Source organism: Amphiura filiformis, chromosome 8 (assembly GCF_039555335.1).
Source record: "Amphiura filiformis chromosome 8, Afil_fr2py, whole genome shotgun sequence".
NCBI lineage: Eukaryota > Metazoa > Echinodermata > Ophiuroidea > Amphilepidida > Amphiuridae > Amphiura > Amphiura filiformis.
Window position 1 is genome coordinate 60398353 of NC_092635.1, and position 21381 is coordinate 60419733.

Genomic DNA, 21381 nt, shown 5'->3' on the forward strand with positions numbered 1-21381 from the left:
AAACGTTACAACTTCACAGCGTTGTGGTAACGTCGTGACGTCGTAACAACGTTGTGTGTTACGTACGGATACGGATGAACATATGGAAGTAAGTACAAATGGATAACAAACGCATGCAAAGACCTCAGTAAAGGATGAAATCAAAACTCGAACGGTGGTTGACAACCGATTCCAGGCGACTCCGTCCGGTTGGAGCCGGTTTCTATTGTTCTAAACAATGGAACGAGGTTAACCGCCGGTTTTGATTTCATCCATACAGGGGAATGTTTGAGTATTGTCATGCAAGAGTTATCGTATTCCTTTTAAACATACAAGGGATGTCATGCATGTGATTAACTTAATGAGTTCTACAAGATCAAAATCAACAAAGTTGTTTGAATAATGTAATATACACCCACAAAATAGGAAATAGCAACAAAAACACATCAAATGCCAATTGCTTCACCTGAGCTTTGCGTTGGTTATCGTTTCGATTTAAAAAAACACTTTATTTGTTAACACTCAACCCAACTTTCTGTTACAAACAGAACGTTTTCACTAGCTCGACTAGCGTCTTCAACAGATGGTGATGCTGTGATGATATCTTGTCTACAATCGGATAGTAATAATAATTGAAAAAACATTCACAATTTCTATATTTTGTTATCGGTAATACATTTTTGCTGTACAAATTATATTTTACAAATGAAGTCATCCGTCCCCGAAACAGTTGTACTTGACATTAGATATGTTACATATCAAGTGGTAAGCGCTCTTTTAGCAAAGTCATAGTCCATTGAATTTACAACCGTATGACGAAACAGGCGAAAATAGTAACTTTTTGCACAAGATTTGCAATTTAAAGAGAATTGGCCATTGCTCATTCTGGTGACGCCAGTGTATGTGTGCTTTTTCATTTAATGACATAAAATTTGACAAAGATGGTAAGGAACACTTGAGGTTGTGACTTTTAAAACCTACATTTTGGTCAAAAATGTGCTTGGATAGGTAGTTTTCATAAGATTTACCACATTCGCCTTGCTATAACATTGAATTGCGTTATCTGTTGATCTAGTGACGAACAGTGTTTTTAGGGGGAAGTGTTAGCTTTCGTTTGATATAAAAAAATCTGATTGGATGAAGGGAACACTTGAGGTTTCGACAAAAACCAATCAAAAAGGCCCATTTTTCAGCTAGAAGCTCCACAGCTCTCACATTGCTATGCACTCAACCGTGTAGTGTAATCAAAGACTGCATGTGGTGGAGACATTCACTGCTTGTTGTTCTCTGCTTGGAAGTTCTTGGACGAAAATGTGTGCTCAGGTGTATCGAGGTGGAAATTGTGCACATAATATAAGAGAGGTTTATAAGAGAATCGTTTTTGTATAGAAACCTTTCCATATGTTGTTAGTGGTACTAATGATGAATGTTCTTACTCGTTCCAACTTTCAGTATTTCAACTTAAGTGCCAAACACCAAACTTGGATAATGGCCTTGTTATTGATTCTTCGGGTTCTACCCCTACCACTGTACCTGTCAGGATGTATGTGACGTTTTATTGTCATGTTGGGTATTATTTAGATGGCAATAGTCAGCTTCAGTGCATTGTTACAACCTCCAGTGTGCCTGCATGGAATAATCCTATACCAGTATGTCGAGGTAGGATGGACAAAATGTGTAATGTGATCAAGCTAAATGATTCATTTGTCGCTATTACTGATTGTGAGATAATCCAATAACAGTATTCTATTCTATATTCATACACTCTTAGATAGCGAGAACCAATCAGAGCAAGCGTTAGAAAAATCCAAACCATGCATTGATTGTGTATATTGTGCACTACGCGTACTACGCGCAGTACTATCACACGCGTTCGCGTCGCGTGGCTTGATCATTTTTCGGGCGGGTTGATACATTTATATTTGGTTCTATTTTCCAATATTTTTTGTGATAATTTTGTTATAAAAACAGCAAAAATCACTTTTTCTTTCTTCTCGTGTATGAAATAGGTTAATGAACGCGTATTATTTGTTGCTCGAGAAATTAAACAAAATAATGCACTTGCGCTGATGTTCGGGGCTCGTGCATTAGACGCACCAACATCAGCGCGCGTGCATTATTTTGTCTAATTTATCTGCCAACAAGTAAAACGCGTTCATTAACCTATAATTATCGTTCTGAACAACACTACAATTACATATCTCAGGAAGCTTTCCCCTAGCTCAAAATATTGGGACACAATTGACCATAATTTACGATCTGCAATTTACGCATGTTTTGCGCGCACTTGTTCGGGTAAAGTCATTTTGTGCGGGACGATTTTGCCATTTTACCTCCCATGGACAATTTGCCCGGTATGCTGCTGTCACGTGCCACATTAAAAAAAAAGCGCAGTCGTCCTAGACGTTGATCCACAAGCCTCAGCACGCTTTACAGGTTGTCGCTGACCACTACGGCACAACATCATTCCATAAACCATATAATAACAAATCAGGGACTTTGTTGTTTCAAGAGCACACACATCGCAACCAGGATCAGCTCCCCGAGTTACGGGTTACAACAAGGAAATTAGCAGTAAGTTCCCAGTTCAGGGGAATTTCAAGGTAACTCAATTTTCCACGAGAGCATACTAGGCACCGCCAGGGTTCTAACCCGCAATCTCTCGCACCATAGTCGAACGCCTTAACGATTGAGCTAACTTGACTGCTTACCTCACCGATGTCGAAAAATCAGTCCCAAAGTATACAATAATGACCATCAACCAACGGCTTAACGATCTATTTAAAATATTACTTAAATGAATCACTTCCAATTATTAAAAAAAGTTTTCCTTTACTTGCAGCCGTTCAAGTTACGTGTCCAAATGTTGCTCCAGGTACGGCAGGTCAAATCACCATCACCAGACCAACCATTACTGGCTTTCTAGATACCAATGCTGTTACCTATAGCTACTTCTATTCAAATTCAGCTGCCAACATTTTCAATCAGTTGTATGCTAGTTTCCTATACTGGCGAACGCTCCATATATTGTCTAATTTACAAACTGGGATGAACGAGATATTAGTTGTTGCTTCAGATGGTCCAGCAAGTATAGCACAGTGCAGCTTCACTTACGAACGAACAGGTAAATGATTTTTTAAATCTTTTCTTATAGAGGAGTCGATATTAGTCGACATTTCTTATTATGTGCCTCAATACGTATCAGAATTGTTCGAACAAACAAAAGCGATGTTTGGCACAGATATTTTGGGCACTAATTCTATATTACGTCCTAAAAAGGTGTAGGAAAACGTTATGAACACATTCAAATATGCAAAATTTCATGCTCGCTGCGCTCGCATTATACGAAAAGACAATTTACGGTTTGAAATTCGGATTCACCAAAATCTTGCATGAGTAAGGGGGGTAAAGATTTTTGGCACGGCCAAGGGGGGGGCAAGCGATTTTTGGCAGACCATTTTGAAAATTCACCAACCCGGGGGTACACATAATTATTGCACAGCCCCTTAGGCTTCTGGAGGTCATCAAAATGGTATTGCATAAGATAATCGGACAAAAGTTAGCTATTTGTCCAAGCACCAGTTCCAATGGGCATTTTTCTGGACTACTGTTTGCCTTTGGGCTTGTAGTATGTACTCACCTTTGTCAGTGAAACCTCGAGGTGGAGAAGACTTTTTGCCCCGTACCACACCTTCAATCAAGTAAGGAGAAAACTTGACTTACTTGACTTTGGATGCACAGGACGTTGTGCCCCCTTGCCCCCTGCCGAGTAGCCCCCTCCATTCAGCCATTCAATTCTGTCCGCTGCTGCGAACAGAACTGAATGGAAGAAAGCTTGGGTCTATACGGCAGAGTATGGTTCCAGCTTTTAAATGAGTTTATTGTTTTGTTGTTTCTTAAGATATTACTTAAAGGAGTATTTTTTTATCTTTGGCGCATGATGTGCTGTGGACATTCTTGATTCCTACACCCGTGTATGTGAACCAGAATAAAAGCTAATAAGCTGGTTTAAGCTACCATGGCTACTGTTTCAAGATGACCACCAACACCAATCATAAAGATCAGCTGAGAGACTTGGATTGAAACCATGCTAACACCACACCAATAAAGTCAATCTAATGAGATAGTCATAACCATACACATATCTTCACGATTGCAGCACAAGAGTGAAATATTATACAAGGCTCAGTGCATTATAAGGGCACACAACTACAAACCAATTTTATTCCGATTTTATTAAATCCCCTGTCCCTGCATTCAGCAAAACAGGAACAGCATAATTATGAGAATGACAACAGACTGTCCTTTCAGAGCAGATGATGATCAGTAATTAATTTTTAGCCCGCAGGAATTTCTGTAAGTTATGCATGATTTTTGATTAGCCAGGGCTGATTGATTGATTTTTCACTGAAAATGCCCTGGATATGTTTTACAGGTACTTTGATATCTACAATAGCGACTACAAATTCAAACACAGCTCCATCAAGGAAGACCCCAAATGTGACAGCAACATCACTTGCGCAATCAAACACAGTGAGGACTCTTAGTACTCTCAACATTCTAGCTCAGGGAGACGGCGGACCTACTCAAATAGGTATAGTCCACGCATAAATATTTTTTGTTTTCTCATAACTTTATACAATTCTAATCATAAATAGAAACATACAGGAAACTATATAATATCGCAAACAAGGGAAGAGGCCTACGCATCATACACTGGAACATGGAAACATTCAAACATTACAAACTAGCGCACGAGATCAAATTAATGATGCTTAATCGTATTCTTAATATATCAATATACAGGGAAAGAAGAATTACGCATCGCACACTAGCACAATTAAACATGAATTTACAAATGGAAACATTGCATGCATAGGCAGATATACCAGAGTAAAAACTCCGGACATACCTGCCTGTGCGGGGACTCGAACCCCAGACCTCTCGCTTGTCGGGCGAGCGATCTTACCACTGAGCTACACAGACTGTCCCTGATAAACAGGACTCAAGTCTGGTACTTATGGATATGAGCAGTCATGCGGGGTAAACAGTACAAACAACACATTACATACCAGTGTACGAGATCAATTAATGATGCTTACCCGCCGGCCTAATATAATCATGCAAACAAGGGAAGAGGCCTACGCATCATACACTGGAACATGGAAACATTCAAACATTACAAACTAGCGCACGAGATCAAATTAATGATGCTTAATCGTATTCTTAATATATCAATATACAGGGAAAGAAGAATTACGCATCGCACACTAGCACAATTAAACATGAATTTACAAATGGAAACATTGCATGCATAGGCAGATATACCAGAGTAAAAACTCCGGACATACCTGCCTGTGCGGGGACTCGAACCCAGACCTCTCGCTTGTCGGGCGAGCGCTCTTACCACTGAGCTACACAGACTGTCCCTGATAAACAGGACTCAAGTCTGGTACTTATGGATATGAGCAGTCATGCGGGGTAAACAGTACAAACAACACATTACATACCAGTGTACGAGATCAATTAATGATGCTTACCCGCCGGCCTAATATAATCATGCAAACAAGGGAAGAGGCCTACGCATCATACACTGGAACATGGAAACATTCAAACATTACAAACTAGCGCACGAGATCAAATTAATGATGCTTAATCGTATTCTTAATATATCAATATACAGGGAAAGAAGAATTACGCATCGCACACTAGCACAATTAAACATGAATTTACAAATGGAAACATTGCATGCATAGGCAGATATACCAGAGTAAAAACTCCGGACATACCTGCCTGTGCGGGGACTCGAACCCCAGACCTCTCGCTTGTCGGGCGAGCGCTCTTACCACTGAGCTACACAGACTGTCCCTGATAAACAGGACTCAAGTCTGGTACTTATGGATATGAGCAGTCATGCGGGGTAAACAGTACAAACAACACATTACATACCAGTGTACGAGATCAATTAATGATGCTTACCCGCCGGCCTAATATAATCATGCAAACAAGGGAAGAGGCCTACGCATCATACACTGGAACATGGAAACATTCAAACATTACAAACTAGCGCACGAGATCAAATTAATGATGCTTAATCGTATTCTTAATATATCAATATACAGGGAAAGAAGAATTACGCATCGCACACTAGCACAATTAAACATGAATTTACAAATGGAAACATTGCATGCATAGGCAGATATACCAGAGTAAAAACTCCGGACATACCTGCCTGTGCGGGGACTCGAACCCCAGACCTCTCGCTTGTCGGGCGAGCGCTCTTACCACTGAGCTACACAGACTGTCCCTGATAAACAGGACTCAAGTCTGGTACTTATGGATATGAGCAGTCATGCAGGGTAAACAGTACAAACAACACATTACATACCAGTGTACGAGATCAATTAATGATGCTTACCCGCCGGCCTAATATAATCATGCAAACAAGTGAAGAGGCCTACGCATCATACACTGGAACATGGAAACATTCAAACATTACAAACTAGCGCACGAGATCAAATTAATGATGCTTAATCGTATTCTTAATATATCAATATACAGGGGAAAGAAGAATTACGCATCGCACACTAGCACAATTAAACATGAATATACAAATGGAAACATTGCATGCATAGGCAGATATACCAGAGTAAAAACTCCGGACATACCTGCCTGTGCGGGGACTCGAACCCCAGACCTCTCGCTTGTCGGGCGAGCGCTCTTACCACTGAGCTACACAGACTGTCCCTGATAAACAGGACTCAAGTCTGGTACTTATGGATATGAGCAGTCATGCGGGGTAAACAGTACAAACAACACATTACATACCAGTGTACGAGATCAATTAATGATGATTACCCGCCGGCCTAATATAATCATGCAAACAAGGGAAGAGGCCTACGCATCATACACTGGAACATGGAAACATTCAAACATTACAAACTAGCGCACGAGATCAAATTAATGATGCTTAATCGTATTCTTAATATATCAATATACAGGGGAAAGAAGAATTACGCATCGCACACTAGCACAATTAAACATGAATTTACAAATGGAAACATTGCATGCATAGGCAGATATACCAGAGTAAAAACTCCGGACATACCTGCCTGTGCGGGGACTCGAACCCCAGACCTCTCGCTTGTCGGGCGAGCGCTCTTACCACTGAGCTACACAGACTGTCCCTGATAAACAGGACTCAAGTCTGGTACTTATGGATATGAGCAGTCATGCGAGGTAAACAGTACAAACAACACATTACATACCAGTGTACGAGATCAATTAATGATGCTTACCCCGCCGGCCTAATATAATCATGCAAACAAGGGAAGAGGCCTACGCATCATACACTGGAACATGGAAACATTCAAACATTACAAACTAGCGCACGAGATCAAATTAATGATGCTTAATCGTATTCTTAATATATCAATATACAGGGAAAGAAGAATTACGCATCGCACACTAGCACAATTAAACATGAATTTACAAATGGAAACATTGCATGCATAGGCAGATATACCAGAGTAAAAACTCCGGACATACCTGCCTGTGCGGGGACTCGAACCCCAGACCTCTCGCTTGTCGGGCGAGCGCTCTTACCACTGAGCTACACAGACTGTCCCTGATAAACAGGACTCAAGTCTGGTACTTATGGATATGAGCAGTCATGCGGGGTAAACAGTACAAACAACACATTACATACCAGTGTACGAGATCAATTAATGATGCTTACCCGCCGGCCTAATATAATCATGCAAACAAGGAAAGAGGCCTACGCATCATACACTGGAACATGGAAACATTCAAACATTACAAACTAGCGCACGAGATCAAATTAATGATGCTTAATCGTATTCTTAATATATCAATATACAGGGGAAAGAAGAATTACGCATCGCACACTAGCACAATTAAACATGAATTTACAAATGGAAACATTGCATGCATAGGCAGATATACCAGAGTAAAAACTCCGGACATACCTGCCTGTGCGGGGACTCGAACCCCAGACCTCTCGCTTGTCGGGCGAGCGCTCTTACCACTGAGCTACACAGACTGTCCCTGATAAACAGGACTCAAGTCTGGTACTTATGGATATGAGCAGTCATGCAGGGTAAACAGTACAAACAACACATTACATACCAGTGTACGAGATCAATTAATGATGCTTACCCGCCGGCCTAATATAATCATGCAAACAAGGGAAGAGGCCTACGCATCATACACTGGAACATGGAAACATTCAAACATTACAAACTAGCGCACGAGATCAAATTAATGATGCTTAATCGTATTCTTAATATATCAATATACAGGGAAAGAAGAATTACGCATCGCACACTAGCACAATTAAACATGAATTTACAAATGGAAACATTGCATGCATAGGCAGATATACCAGAGTAAAAACTCCGGACATACCTGCCTGTGCGGGGACTCGAACCCCAGACCTCTCGCTTGTCGGGCGAGCGCTCTTACCACTGAGCTACACAGACTGTCCCTGATAAACAGGACTCAAGTCTGGTACTTATGGATATGAGCAGTCATGCAGGGTAAACAGTACAAACAACACATTACATACCAGTGTACGAGATCAATTAATGATGCTTACCCGCCGGCCTAATATAATCATGCAAACAAGGGAAGAGGCCTACGCATCATACACTGGAACATGGAAACATTCAAACATTACAAACTAGCGCACGAGATCAAATTAATGATGCTTAATCGTATTCTTAATATATCAATATACAGGGAAAGAAGAATTACGCATCGCACACTAGCACAATTAAACATGAATTTACAAATGGAAACATTGCATGCATAGGCAGATATACCAGAGTAAAAACTCCGGACATACCTGCCTGTGCGGGACTCGAACCCCAGACCTCTCGCTTGTCGGGCGAGCGCTCTTACCACTGAGCTACACAGACTGTCCCTGATAAACAGGACTCAAGTCTGGTACTTATGGATATGAGCAGTCATGCAGGGTAAACAGAACAAACAACACATTACATACCAGTGTACGAGATCAATTAATGATGCTTACCCGCCGGCCTAATATAATCATGCAAACAAGGGAAGAGGCCTACGCATCATACACTGGAACATGGAAACATTCAAACATTACAAACTAGCGCACGAGATCAAATTAATGATGCTTAATCGTATTCTTAATATATCAATATACAGGGGGAAAGAAGAATTACGCATCGCACACTAGCACAATTAAACATGAATTTACAAATGGAAACATTGCATGCATAGGCAGATATACCAGAGTAAAAACTCCGGACATACCTGCCTGTGCGGGGACTCGAACCCCAGACCTCTCGCTTGTCGGGCGAGCGCTCTTACCACTGAGCTACACAATGACTGTCCCTGATAAACAGGACTCAAGTCTGGTACTTATGGATATGAGCAGTCATGCGGGGTAAACAGTACAAACAACACATTACATACCAGTGTACGAGATCAATTAATGATGCTTACCCGCCGGCCTAATATAATCATGCAAACAAGGGAAGAGGCCTACGCATCATACACTGGAACATGGAAACATTCAAACATTACAAACTAGCGCACGAGATCAAATTAATGATGCTTAATCGTATTCTTAATATATCAATATCTGGGATGAAGAAGCTCGCATCGCACACTAGCACAATTAAACATGAATTTACAAATGGAAACATTGCATGCATAGGCAGATATACCAGAGTAAAAACTCCGGACATACCTGCCTGTGCGGGGACTCGAACCCCAGACCTCTCGCTTGTCGGGCGAGCGCTCTTACCACTGAGCTACACAGACTGTCCCTGATAAACAGGACTCAAGTCTGGTACTTATGGATATGAGCAGTCATGCAGGGTAAACAGTACAAACAACACATTACATACCAGTGTACGAGATCAATTAATGATGCTTACCCGCCGGCCTAATATAATCATGCAAACAAGGGAAGAGGCCTACGCATCATACACTGGAACATGGAAACATTCAAACATTACAAACTAGCGCACGAGATCAAATTAATGATGCTTAATCGTATTCTTAATATATCAATATAAAGGGGAAAGAAGAATTACGCATCGCACACTAGCACAATTAAACATGAATTTACAAATGGAAACATTGCATGCATAGGCAGATATACCAGAGTAAAAACTCCGGACATACCTGCCTGTGCGGGGACTCGAACCCCAGACCTCTCGCTTGTCGGGCGAGCGCTCTTACCACTGAGCTACACAGACTGTCCCTGATAAACAGGACTCAAGTCTGGTACTTATGGATATGAGCAGTCATGCGGGGTAAACAGTACAAACAACACATTACATACCAGTGTACGAGATCAATTAATGATGCTTACCCGCCGGCCTAATATAATCATGCAAACAAGGGAAGAGGCCTACGCATCATACACTGGAACATGGAAACATTCAAACATTACAAACTAGCGCACGAGATCAAATTAATGATGCTTAATCGTATTCTTAATATATCAATATACAGGGAAAGAAGAATTACGCATCGCACACTAGCACAATTAAACATGAATTTACAAATGGAAACATTGCATGCATAGGCAGATATACCAGAGTAAAAACTCCGGACATACCTGCCTGTGCGGGGACTCGAACCCCAGACCTCTCGCTTGTCGGGCGAGCGCTCTTACCACTGAGCTACACAGACTGTCCCTGATAAACAGGACTCAAGTCTGGTACTTATGGATATGAGCAGTCATGCAGGGTAAACAGTACAAACAACACATTACATACCAGTGTACGAGATCAATTAATGATGCTTACCCGCCGGCCTAATATAATCATGCAAACAAGGGAAGAGGCCTACGCATCATACACTGGAACATGGAAACATTCAAACATTACAAACTAGCGCACGAGATCAAATTAATGATGCTTAATCGTATTCTTAATATATCAATATACAGGGAAAGAAGAATTACGCATCGCACACTAGCACAATTAAACATGAATTTACAAATGGAAACATTGCATGCATAGGCAGATATACCAGAGTAAAAACTCCGGACATACCTGCCTGTGCGGGGACTCGAACCCCAGACCTCTCGCTTGTCGGGCGAGCGCTCTTACCACTGAGCTACACAGACTGTCCCTGATAAACAGGACTCAAGTCTGGTACTTATGGATATGAGCAGTCATGCGGGGTAAACAGTACAAACAACACATTACATACCAGTGTACGAGATCAATTAATGATGCTTACCCGCCGGCCTAATATAATCATGCAAACAAGGGAAGAGGCCTACGCATCATACACTGGAACATGGAAACATTCAAACATTACAAACTAGCGCACGAGATCAAATTAATGATGCTTAATCGTATTCTTAATATATCAATATACAGGGAAAGAAGAATTACGCATCGCACACTAGCACAATTAAACATGAATTTACAAATGGAAACATTGCATGCATAGGCAGACATACCAGAGTAAAAACTCCGGACATACCTGCCTGTGCGGGGACTCGAACCCCAGACCTCTCGCTTGTCGGGCGAGCGCTCTTACCACTGAGCTACACAGACTGTCCCTGATAAACAGGACTCAAGTCTGGTACTTATGGATATGAGCAGTCATGCAGGGTAAACAGTACAAACAACACATTACATACCAGTGTACGAGATCAATTAATGATGCTTACCCGCCGGCCTAATATAATCATGCAAACAAGGGAAGAGGCCTACGCATCATACACTGGAACATGGAAACATTCAAACATTACAAACTAGCGCACGAGATCAAATTAATGATGCTTAATCGTATTCTTAATATATCAATATACAGGGAAAGAAGAATTACGCATCGCACACTAGCACAATTAAACATGATTTACAAATGGAAACATTGCATGCATAGGCAGATATACCAGAGTAAAAACCCGGACATACCTGCCTGTGCGGGGACTCGAACCCCAGACCTCTCGCTTGTCGGGCGAGCGCTCTTACCACTGAGCTACACAGACTGTCCCTGATAAACAGGACTCAAGTCTGGTACTTATGGATATGAGCAGTCATGCGGGGTAAACAGTACAAACAACACATTACATACCAGTGTACGAGATCAATTAATGATGCTTACCCGCCGGCCTAATATAATCATGCAAACAAGGGAAGAGGCCTACGCATCATACACTGGAACATGGAAACATTCAAACATTACAAACTAGCGCACGAGATCAAATTAATGATGCTTAATCGTATTCTTAATATATCAATATACAGGGAAAGAAGAATTACGCATCGCACACTAGCACAATTAAACATGAATTTACAAATGGAAACATTGCATGCATAGGCAGATATACCAGAGTAAAACCTCCGGACATACCTGCCTGTGCGGGGACTCGAACCCCAGACCTCTCGCTTGTCGGGCGAGCGCTCTTACCACTGAGCTACACAGACTGTCCCTGATAAACAGGACTCAAGTCTGGTACTTATGGATATGAGCAGTCATGCGGGGTAAACAGTACAAACAACACATTACATACCAGTGTACGAGATCAATTAATGATGCTTACCCGCCGGCCTAATATAATCATGCAAACAAGGGAAGAGGCCTACGCATCATACACTGGAACATGGAAACATTCAAACATTACAAACTAGCGCACGAGATCAAATTAATGATGCTTAATCGTATTCTTAATATATCAATATACAGGGAAAGAAGAATTACGCATCGCACACTAGCACAATTAAACATGAATTTACAAATGGAAACATTGCATGCATAGGCAGATATACCAGAGTAAAAACTCCGGACATACCTGCCTGTGCGGGGACTCGAACCCCAGACCTCTCGCTTGTCGGGCGAGCGCTCTTACCACTGAGCTACACAGACTGTCCCTGATAAACAGGACTCAAGTCTGGTACTTATGGATATGAGCAGTCATGCAGGGTAAACAGTACAAACAACACATTACATACCAGTGTACGAGATCAATTAATGATGCTTACCCGCCGGCCTAATATAATCATGCAAACAAGGGAAGAGGCCTACGCATCATACACTGGAACATGAATATAATATCGATTTAGAATTGCCCCCCTTGGTCAATTCAAGAATCTCAAGGTCAAAGCTGATATCAGGGTCAAAACTGAAAAAAAGTTCAAACCAGTCTGTGATCAACGATCAGCTGAGAGTAGAGATCAAATAGATCTGCTGAGAGACTTTTAATAGAGACGACTGGGATCAAAACCTAGCTACACAAGGATTAAAGGTTAATGTAATGTGATAATCAGTCACAACCAGACACATAGCTTCACGAGTGTAGCACAAGAGTGAAATAATATACAAGGCTCAGTGCATAAGGGACACAACTATAAACCAATTGGCGCTGCTTTTAACACGATTTGATTAAATCCCCTGTTCCTCAGCAAAAGGTAATTTTGAACCGAAACAGCATATGAGAATGACAACAGACTTAATCCTTTCAGAGCATGATGATCAGTACCACTTTCTTAGATTTCAAATTGAGGGAAGAAAGGCATTTGCTTATCAAATTAATGTTTTTCAGCGCACAGGAATTCCTTCGCAGTAAGTTATACATGAGTTTTTGTTCAGTAAGGGCTGATTGATTGTTTTTTCACTAAAAATCCCCTGTATATATTTTACAGTCTCTTTGATATCTACAATAGCGATTACAAATTCAAACACAGCTCCATCAAGGAAGACCCCAAAAGTAACAGCAACATCATCACTTGCGCAATCAAACACAGTGAGGACTCTTAGTACTCTCAACATTCTAGCTCAGGGAGACGGATCTACTCAAATAGGTATAGTCCACGCATAAATATATTATGTTTTCTCATAACTTTATACAATTTGAATCATACATCGAAACAGAGAGGAACCTGATATCGATTCAGAATTATCCGCTTTGGTCAATTCAAGGTCAAAATTGATATCGGGGTCAAAACTGAAAATATTGCAAATCAGATCAACTTTCGTTTAAGGGGGCTAAAAATATATAGCTTTATAACCTAACTATAGCATATTTTTCTGGACTTTAAGCAAAAAAGACAACTTATTGTTACATTTAAACTTGAAGATTCTCAAGGGTCATTTGATTTGGATGCAAATGATCTGAAAGTGGTGGTACTGTCCTATCAGAATAGCTTGAATTTCCTTAATAAGTTGCACCTTCTTAGCAAAACATGTTCATATGATTAATCACATCTTACTCGATGATTTTCTTCAGCAATCATCACCGGTTTATCAATCGCTGTTACACTCTTGGTCGTTTTGTTTGTGACCCTTCTGATCGTCCATTTCTATCAGTAAGTTATTGCTTCATTGCAATTTTTTGCATATGAATAATACTTAACAATCTGCCAGTATAGGCCTACCTTTTGGTGATTGTGTTGGTGTTGATATTGGTGGTGGTGTTAGAATTGGTGGTGGTGCTGTTGGTGTTGGTGGTGCATGGTGTCATTGGTATTTTTGTGTCAGTAGTATGTGTTGGTGATGGTGGAGGATGCGTTTGCGTTATTTTTGGCCATAGTGATGGTTGTGGTGGACGTGCTGGTATTGATGGTATAGTGATAGTGGTATTGGTATTGGTATTGGTATTGATGTTGTTGTTGGTAATTTGGTAGTGGAAGTAGTGCATGATGGTGTTGGTGATTTTGGTACCTAAATTATATCATGATTATTTTTTAAATATAATCACTAATGATCATTAAAACGTATCTTTTCAGTCGACATAAATCTCGTACAAACAACCAGACACCCGATTCTACCAACCGGCTAGAAACAAGAAGTACTACCAAATTTCAGAAAGAAGCCCCTGACTACCAGAATGTTGATTCAGAAACTGAAACCTATATGGGAATAGATATGACATCACGACAACCAGAATCAGTGTACCAAGGAATGACGAATCCAGACAAGCTGAAATCGGATAGCGACTATCTGGGTCTAGATGCTTCCTCTCGGCAAAATGAAACGGAATATCAAAGTGTTAATGCGAGCATTGAGACAGGACGTGGACACGACAATGATCAGGATCCAATATACAATGAGATTCCTGAGACACAAAACGTCTCTGATGCTGATTGTCGAAAGACATTGCAAGTCCCTGTTCCTCCGCGTGTAAATGTTGTCCAAAGTGGGGCTAACAATGCTAAACGACTTTATGTGAATATACCGTTGTTTTAAGTTTTAAGTGCTGATTACATGATTATGTGCAAGGTTCTGACTGTTAATCTGAATATGTTTTGTTTCTTGCCGGATTACAATTCGGTCGATTCACAATACGATGCGCCTCCAGCGGTAGCTGCGGAGAGGTCAAAATACGCAGTGCATCATTGGAAAATGTCGACATCCAAAGCCCGCGTAATACAAAAACAGCACAACATGTCATTGTGGTTTAAATGTCAATATAATTATGTTACACGCGAATGTACACTAAACAGCAGTTTACAATAATTCGAGGGCTCAGGGCAAGAGTATCTTAACTCCAAAATTGACATTTTGAGAAAAACACCAAAAACATTATCGTAACTCCGTGTGCAAAAGACCCCCTACAGAGCCAATACAAACTCTATGGAGCTCCATGGAGTTGAGATGTTGTTGCTGTGGCACATTCAGGATCAGGAGCCTGATATTTCAATTGTTGTGTGAATATATACCATGATGGAGTTAAGATTTTGTGGCTGTCAAATGGACGGTGTTGCTAGCTACATTTTCATACCAAAATCTCATTTTTGCCAAAATTGGAGATAAGATATTGTTGCGCTGAGCCCTCGAATTGTAGTAGATCTATTGATCACACAGAATCCTTTGTGGAGCTGTTTTCAGCATTATTGTTATCACACTCGCGTAAAAATCCAATGGTGGATAGGAAGGCGAGGTCAAAAATTGGACTAGCAAGAGCAATTGTGGCGGCGCATTGTATTGTGAATCGCGAGAATGATCGCTGTTTCTTGTTTGATTACAGTGTAAACACAATTCAGTGATTTGTTCATCAGCAGATGTTTTTGTCCTTTTACCAAATTTCACTTTTAAGCAAGTTATACGCAATAGTTATTCAATTTTTTTACGCTTTCGCTGGGATCACTGAGTGGGCCTTTAAATGCTGTTTTTTATGTGATAGCTATGGATATCAGAGAGTTTTGTAAATATTGTAAAAATTAGAGCTTGTAGCTGATTGAGAAAATATTTGTACATACATTTGAATCAAGGAAAGTTTTAGCAGTGCTGATGGATGTTTATGTGGCATTGGCTGTTCGATCAGTAAAGAAATATCTGTTTCTTATTGATTATTATTCTTTGCTGTATATTGGACCGTTATGGATATCAAAAGTTGTTGGTAGTTGATTAAGTATTGTACATAAATACAATTTTAATTTGTAGGTATGGCACCTGTTATAGTGCTCACTTCCCATTTTTGAAGCTTACATAGTTTTTCCCCGGAGTTTTTCAAGATTAGGTTTACACTGGTTTCCCAAAATAGTGACGTACCGGGCAAAATCTTAAAGTGGGGCAATATGACTTTACCGTGTTTACCAGAACAAATGCGCGAAAGTATGAAATTTTAATGCTACAATGCGCGCCAAACAGAATACTATTTCGCAAACAGTCCAGGAGGAAACAGTAAATCACATTTCTTTTAATTTTGTGCAGGTGTATTGTGAGTAAGAAGGGGACGTGGGCAACTTGCCACTTGCTATACTGCCCCGATCGGTACACCACAGTCTCCGAATTCTATAATATTAAGGTGTCGTGTTAATTTTGTCATTGACAAAATACAGAGTAGGGGACCTAGTATTGAGCCTTGTGGGACTCCGTATATTATATATACATAAAAGTTTCGCCTTACTAGTATTGTTTTCTATCACTGATATCACTCATCAACCAGGTATGAACTATTCCTATGAATCCACTTTGCTCCATAAATAAAACACTATTGTCATAAAAACTTGCAATATATTGCAAATATGGTTTTATTGTCTTCCAATGTATTATCTATTTTTATCAATAAGAAATATCGTCAACGCCACACAAGCTTATCTTGTCAGCATCGCGATTGTCTTCTCCGTCGCATGTTGAAAAACCGGGAGGGGGGAGGACATTCAATCTATTATTCTATAGTCCTCTCCTCTTCACATTCATCTGCAAAACTTGTTTGGCAGCTGCAGTTGGAATTCTACTCCCTTTTCCCTCCAAGTCTCGTGGTTGATGCTGATTTGCTTTGGTCTTAGTAATTTTTGCCTTTTTATAGTCTAGTCTGGTGTTGATTTTTAACTTGCTCATTAACATCCTATGCTCACTACTTACATCCACTTTGTTGATTGTTCATACGTCTTGAATGATCTGATGATGTGGACTGTCTGAGACAATGATATCAAAAAACTCAAAACTAACCCCCTAAAAAACCAACAACAACAAAAACCCAACCCAAAAACAACAACACCATTTGATATCACAATGCCATTCCTCGTATTCTGAATGCACTTTGGTATGTTTAATGTGCTCAGTATATCAGGTCCCAAAAATACTGTGATAAGGTGGCTTTGTGAGGCTTTAATATGGTGCCAGATTCCCGGGTAACTGATCCAATGTTCAGATGGTAAATTATTAGAAAGGATTATTTAATAAAGAAGGTTGTGTTGAATGTTGTGAGGAAGTTATAAAGATAATAGATACGTTTAAATAAACAACACCGTTCCCTCTATATGGCTCAATGATGCGGGATACTGCGCAGCAAGGTACAGGAAATTCACCGTCTATATTTTGGTTGTCGCCAGCCCATAGGGCTGGTACCTAATTCTGAGATGGGATTTTTGTACACTAAAGATTAGCTAAGATTATAGCCTTCTTCTATTGGTATGAATTATTTTTTTTAATTCTTGCGGTGGAAATGTTTTTGATGTCTGCTAATTCGATTTGCAAGGAAAAGAAAGTATGTTTTGCCGTTTCAACGAACGAAAACGATTGAGTATTGCCAAAGTTATGTTTGAATTAATTATGACTTAAAAGTTATCATAGGTTAGGCCTACACATATAAACATAAACTTGTTCAGCAATCAGCATATCAAAATAAAAATTCCTTTAAAAAAGGAATGGGGCGCCCAAATTATGTGAGCTTGGACGTGATATGGTGAATTCCATGGCATGGTGTTTAGATTTGGTCCCGGGGATTTGGTATCATAATGATTTTTTCTAGGGAAGAGTAGAAGATGATCAAATGCAAGACAAATGTGTTTGATTGGGGAAGGTGTATCACAGGACCGTTTTGGATGAAATAAATTGAATTGGAATGAAGCTGTCGTGTCAATTTGCGATTATGTGGGGTGGGGGAGTTCAATTTTGGGGCATATTGTAGTGATGATATTGCTTTGGATATTGAATATTGTTGAATTTCGTTATGCAGGGGGGTATATGATGGATAGTATAGAAGAGGATCTACCCCTATGTTGACCAAAAGAAAAGTTTTTATGAATGTATAACGTCTGTGATACATATACATCATAACGTCTGTGATACATATACATCATCTACTTGCTAATACACTGAAAATCTAATAGAGATGAAGGATAAAAGACAATTACAGAACATTCATTCTTCAAAAGTAGCTATATGGGTATACAATGTTTACAAGATAAGAACGTTAATGTTTTGTACATGGACGTAACATCTTTGATACATAGTTGTTAACACACTGAAAATCTGACTAGAGATTTACAATTTGATGATATCCAAAAGAATACTTACTAACTTAGCATTGAAGAATTAAAATAATTACAGAACTTTCATTTGTTAACATACACGTAGCAATGATTAACAATGTTGAAAATACAAACGTAACGTTTTGTTCATAAACATAACATCCTCGACACATCTAGGATCCGCATAATTTGTTGATTAATGTCATAAACAGTCACAAAAGATTTATGGTCTGATCATTTTATCATTTTAAGGGGGACCCGATATTGCATTTGGAAGAACCAGGCTTTTCAATTACTATCAAAACTGCTGGGTACCAAACTTTTTGATACAGCTTGTATAGTAATTTGTTCTAATTTCCATGCAAAAGGAGCCAGTTGTTTCATCCTTAAAACAAATAGGCTACACCATAATTTCCAATTACCCCATGCAGATAGATAAGACCTTGGTAAGATAAGCGTGTTAATTGTTATGTCACTATCACTATCTTGATCTTGATAAGATGCCTGACTTTGAAACTTTGGGTACAAAAACTCATACTCTGCAAGTTAGGTCAAATTTTGCACTATGATTGTTTATTTGAGCTTATTGGACTATGCCATTCAGATTAGGCTATTGTAATCCAAAGTGTTGGTCACCGTCTATCGGGTTCTAAGAGGCGGTAAACTGGTTACAAAGGTCAAAGTGGTTACAAAGGTCAAAGGTCTCGATTTATTTGGTGTTTTTACAAATCCATTAATTTTGTCTTTTAAACAAAGAATATACGCACACCATTTTATCCTGTGCATAACAGAAAACAATAATAAAATAAAATCCAAGCATATTGTGGATTTATTTCTGAGCAAGGGCATAATTTTAGCAAAATAGCACAACAATTGCGGAGTAAATCTAGTAAGACTGAAATTAGAAGCTACTCACAAGTACATGCCAATATTGTGGGACGCCTCCGTAGAGGGCGCCCCAAAAATGACATGGTCAACAATTAGTAATTAGCAGGGAATGATCACTGGAACGAGGTCATATCAGTGGACTACTGAGCACAGCATGATGTTTGGTTGCCTGTGAGTGCATAATTGATATGTTGATAACAGATCTAATAATGTTGTAGAATCAAAATCTTCATTATATGGACCACATTGAAGTCAAAGTAATTATCTATCCTATCCTGTATCGTTTTATGGATAAAATTGACTCAAAATGTTATTGCTATCTTTAACATCAGTTTTGTCTTTTCAAATGGAAAAATCCGATGGAAAATAAAGTTTTTAGTGGCTAGCTATAATATTGAACAATATATCCCATATTTTGACATGTACTTATAGAAAATAAATAAATAATTGTCTTACTTTATTATAAATACTGTAAAAAATACTGTAAAATGACACATAACTAAAGTGAAGCCACTTTCTATCTTTTTTATTTGATTCATAAAATTACATTCAACAAAATGATTGAAGACTGAGAAAACACACAATGCAGACTATTACAGAATGGAGTAGGTATTAAGATGCCATGTCCATAGCTTTGCAGGAGTTTCTGACTAACAATCAACACATTCAAAAAATACAGTTTAAAAGTGAAGATTGTAGTGAATGATCAGTCCTTTATCATGTGCTTGCCACTATCTACTTTATAGTAAACTATACATTGTGAAATAATATAAAATCATTTCAAAATAAAATGTGCATGTAAGTTGAGTTTACATAGCGAATTAACTAACAACTGCAGTGTATTTCTTGATTTTAATAATAAGCATGGGTAAAGCAGTAAAGACAAAAATGCAGAACATTTTGGAGTAATGAATTAAAGAGATGACACTGACAGGAGTTATAGGAGTTAATGGTTTTTTGCTGTTTCAGTGTGCATGTTATCACCATTGATGGTTTGGTGAACTATCATGTAACATGGATGTAAGCGTGATGCCTTTCACGGTGACCCAAACTATTTACAAGACCTCTGCATTGAGGCTGGCCTTCCCTTTTAAAGGGAATTTTTATTTTGTCAAGTTTGTTGAACTTTGGCAGACTGAGACCAATGACCCAACACCATGCAGTGGCCTTTCCGTTTAACATCACAATTTAATTCCTTTATTGCTCCTTTTTTTTTTATTATAAGGAACCAACGTTGAACGTTGGAGTATACCCCGGTAACACGGACACATTGCCTAACACGGAAATTGACACGCTACCACTTCATTTCACACGATGCTGAGTTGTAGTAACTGCCACGATATTCAGTATTAAACCTACACCTAGCTATTTCATGTCGCCTTTCTCAAGACGTTAATCATGAGCGCCGTGACAAATCTGAAACTGCTTCTCTTCATGATCACAATTACGAGCTCAGGTAAGAACATTGAGTTTCTATCAAGTTGACTCATTTGTGTATTTATAATCCACCCCAAAACATATTTGAATATTATAAGTATAAACACAAAACATGGCAGTTTGGTCCCGAGTTTGGTGTGTGGCACTCCGGACGTCATGTTCTGTCCTATATGGTCACTGGTGATACACACTTTTGTTTCTAGAATCCAAACCGCTGCATGAAGCAGTTGAACTCAAACTTGGTATAAAAATGTTTGGATAATGGGTTTCCATGTAAGATCGAGATCGAAAACCCACACAGATCCCACACAGGGAGTATGAATTTTAATGGGGTTACCTGAATGAGCGAATAAGA

The 21381-nt window shown here is 39.5% G+C and overlaps 1 protein-coding gene and 15 non-coding genes across 17 annotated transcripts; 1 reads left to right on the forward strand and 15 right to left on the reverse strand.

Moving 5' to 3' along the window:
- The first annotated feature begins 1443 nt into the window (after positions 1 to 1443).
- Positions 1444 to 16068, forward strand: LOC140158324 (uncharacterized). Of its 2 annotated transcripts, XM_072181419.1 has the most exons (6): positions 1444 to 1638; positions 2822 to 3103; positions 4415 to 4573; positions 13647 to 13805; positions 14231 to 14309; positions 14730 to 16068. In XM_072181419.1, the coding sequence occupies exons 1-6, from the start codon at positions 1521 to 1523 to the stop codon at positions 15187 to 15189; spliced, it is 1257 nt and encodes a 418-aa protein (XP_072037520.1). In that variant the 5' UTR covers positions 1444 to 1520; the 3' UTR covers positions 15190 to 16068. The 2 variants fall into 2 exon arrangements, with proteins under 2 accessions (XP_072037520.1, XP_072037521.1); XM_072181420.1 differs by lacking the exon at positions 2822 to 3103.
- Trnav-gac (transfer RNA valine (anticodon GAC)) lies at positions 5770 to 5842 on the reverse strand. The gene has a single exon. It is a non-coding gene; the product is annotated as a tRNA-Val (tRNA).
- Trnav-gac (transfer RNA valine (anticodon GAC)) lies at positions 6209 to 6281 on the reverse strand. Its single transcript has one exon. It is a non-coding gene; the product is annotated as a tRNA-Val (tRNA).
- On the reverse strand, positions 6649 to 6721 carry Trnav-gac (transfer RNA valine (anticodon GAC)). The gene has a single exon. It is a non-coding gene; the product is annotated as a tRNA-Val (tRNA).
- On the reverse strand, positions 7089 to 7161 carry Trnav-gac (transfer RNA valine (anticodon GAC)). The gene has a single exon. It is a non-coding gene; the product is annotated as a tRNA-Val (tRNA).
- Positions 7529 to 7601, reverse strand: Trnav-gac (transfer RNA valine (anticodon GAC)). Its single transcript has one exon. It is a non-coding gene; the product is annotated as a tRNA-Val (tRNA).
- Positions 7969 to 8041, reverse strand: Trnav-gac (transfer RNA valine (anticodon GAC)). The gene has a single exon. It is a non-coding gene; the product is annotated as a tRNA-Val (tRNA).
- Trnav-gac (transfer RNA valine (anticodon GAC)) lies at positions 8408 to 8480 on the reverse strand. Its single transcript has one exon. It is a non-coding gene; the product is annotated as a tRNA-Val (tRNA).
- On the reverse strand, positions 9726 to 9798 carry Trnav-gac (transfer RNA valine (anticodon GAC)). The gene has a single exon. It is a non-coding gene; the product is annotated as a tRNA-Val (tRNA).
- On the reverse strand, positions 10166 to 10238 carry Trnav-gac (transfer RNA valine (anticodon GAC)). Its single transcript has one exon. It is a non-coding gene; the product is annotated as a tRNA-Val (tRNA).
- Trnav-gac (transfer RNA valine (anticodon GAC)) lies at positions 10605 to 10677 on the reverse strand. The gene has a single exon. It is a non-coding gene; the product is annotated as a tRNA-Val (tRNA).
- Positions 11044 to 11116, reverse strand: Trnav-gac (transfer RNA valine (anticodon GAC)). Its single transcript has one exon. It is a non-coding gene; the product is annotated as a tRNA-Val (tRNA).
- On the reverse strand, positions 11483 to 11555 carry Trnav-gac (transfer RNA valine (anticodon GAC)). The gene has a single exon. It is a non-coding gene; the product is annotated as a tRNA-Val (tRNA).
- Trnav-gac (transfer RNA valine (anticodon GAC)) lies at positions 11920 to 11992 on the reverse strand. The gene has a single exon. It is a non-coding gene; the product is annotated as a tRNA-Val (tRNA).
- On the reverse strand, positions 12359 to 12431 carry Trnav-gac (transfer RNA valine (anticodon GAC)). Its single transcript has one exon. It is a non-coding gene; the product is annotated as a tRNA-Val (tRNA).
- On the reverse strand, positions 12798 to 12870 carry Trnav-gac (transfer RNA valine (anticodon GAC)). Its single transcript has one exon. It is a non-coding gene; the product is annotated as a tRNA-Val (tRNA).
- Positions 16069 to 21381: the final 5313 nt, after the last annotated feature.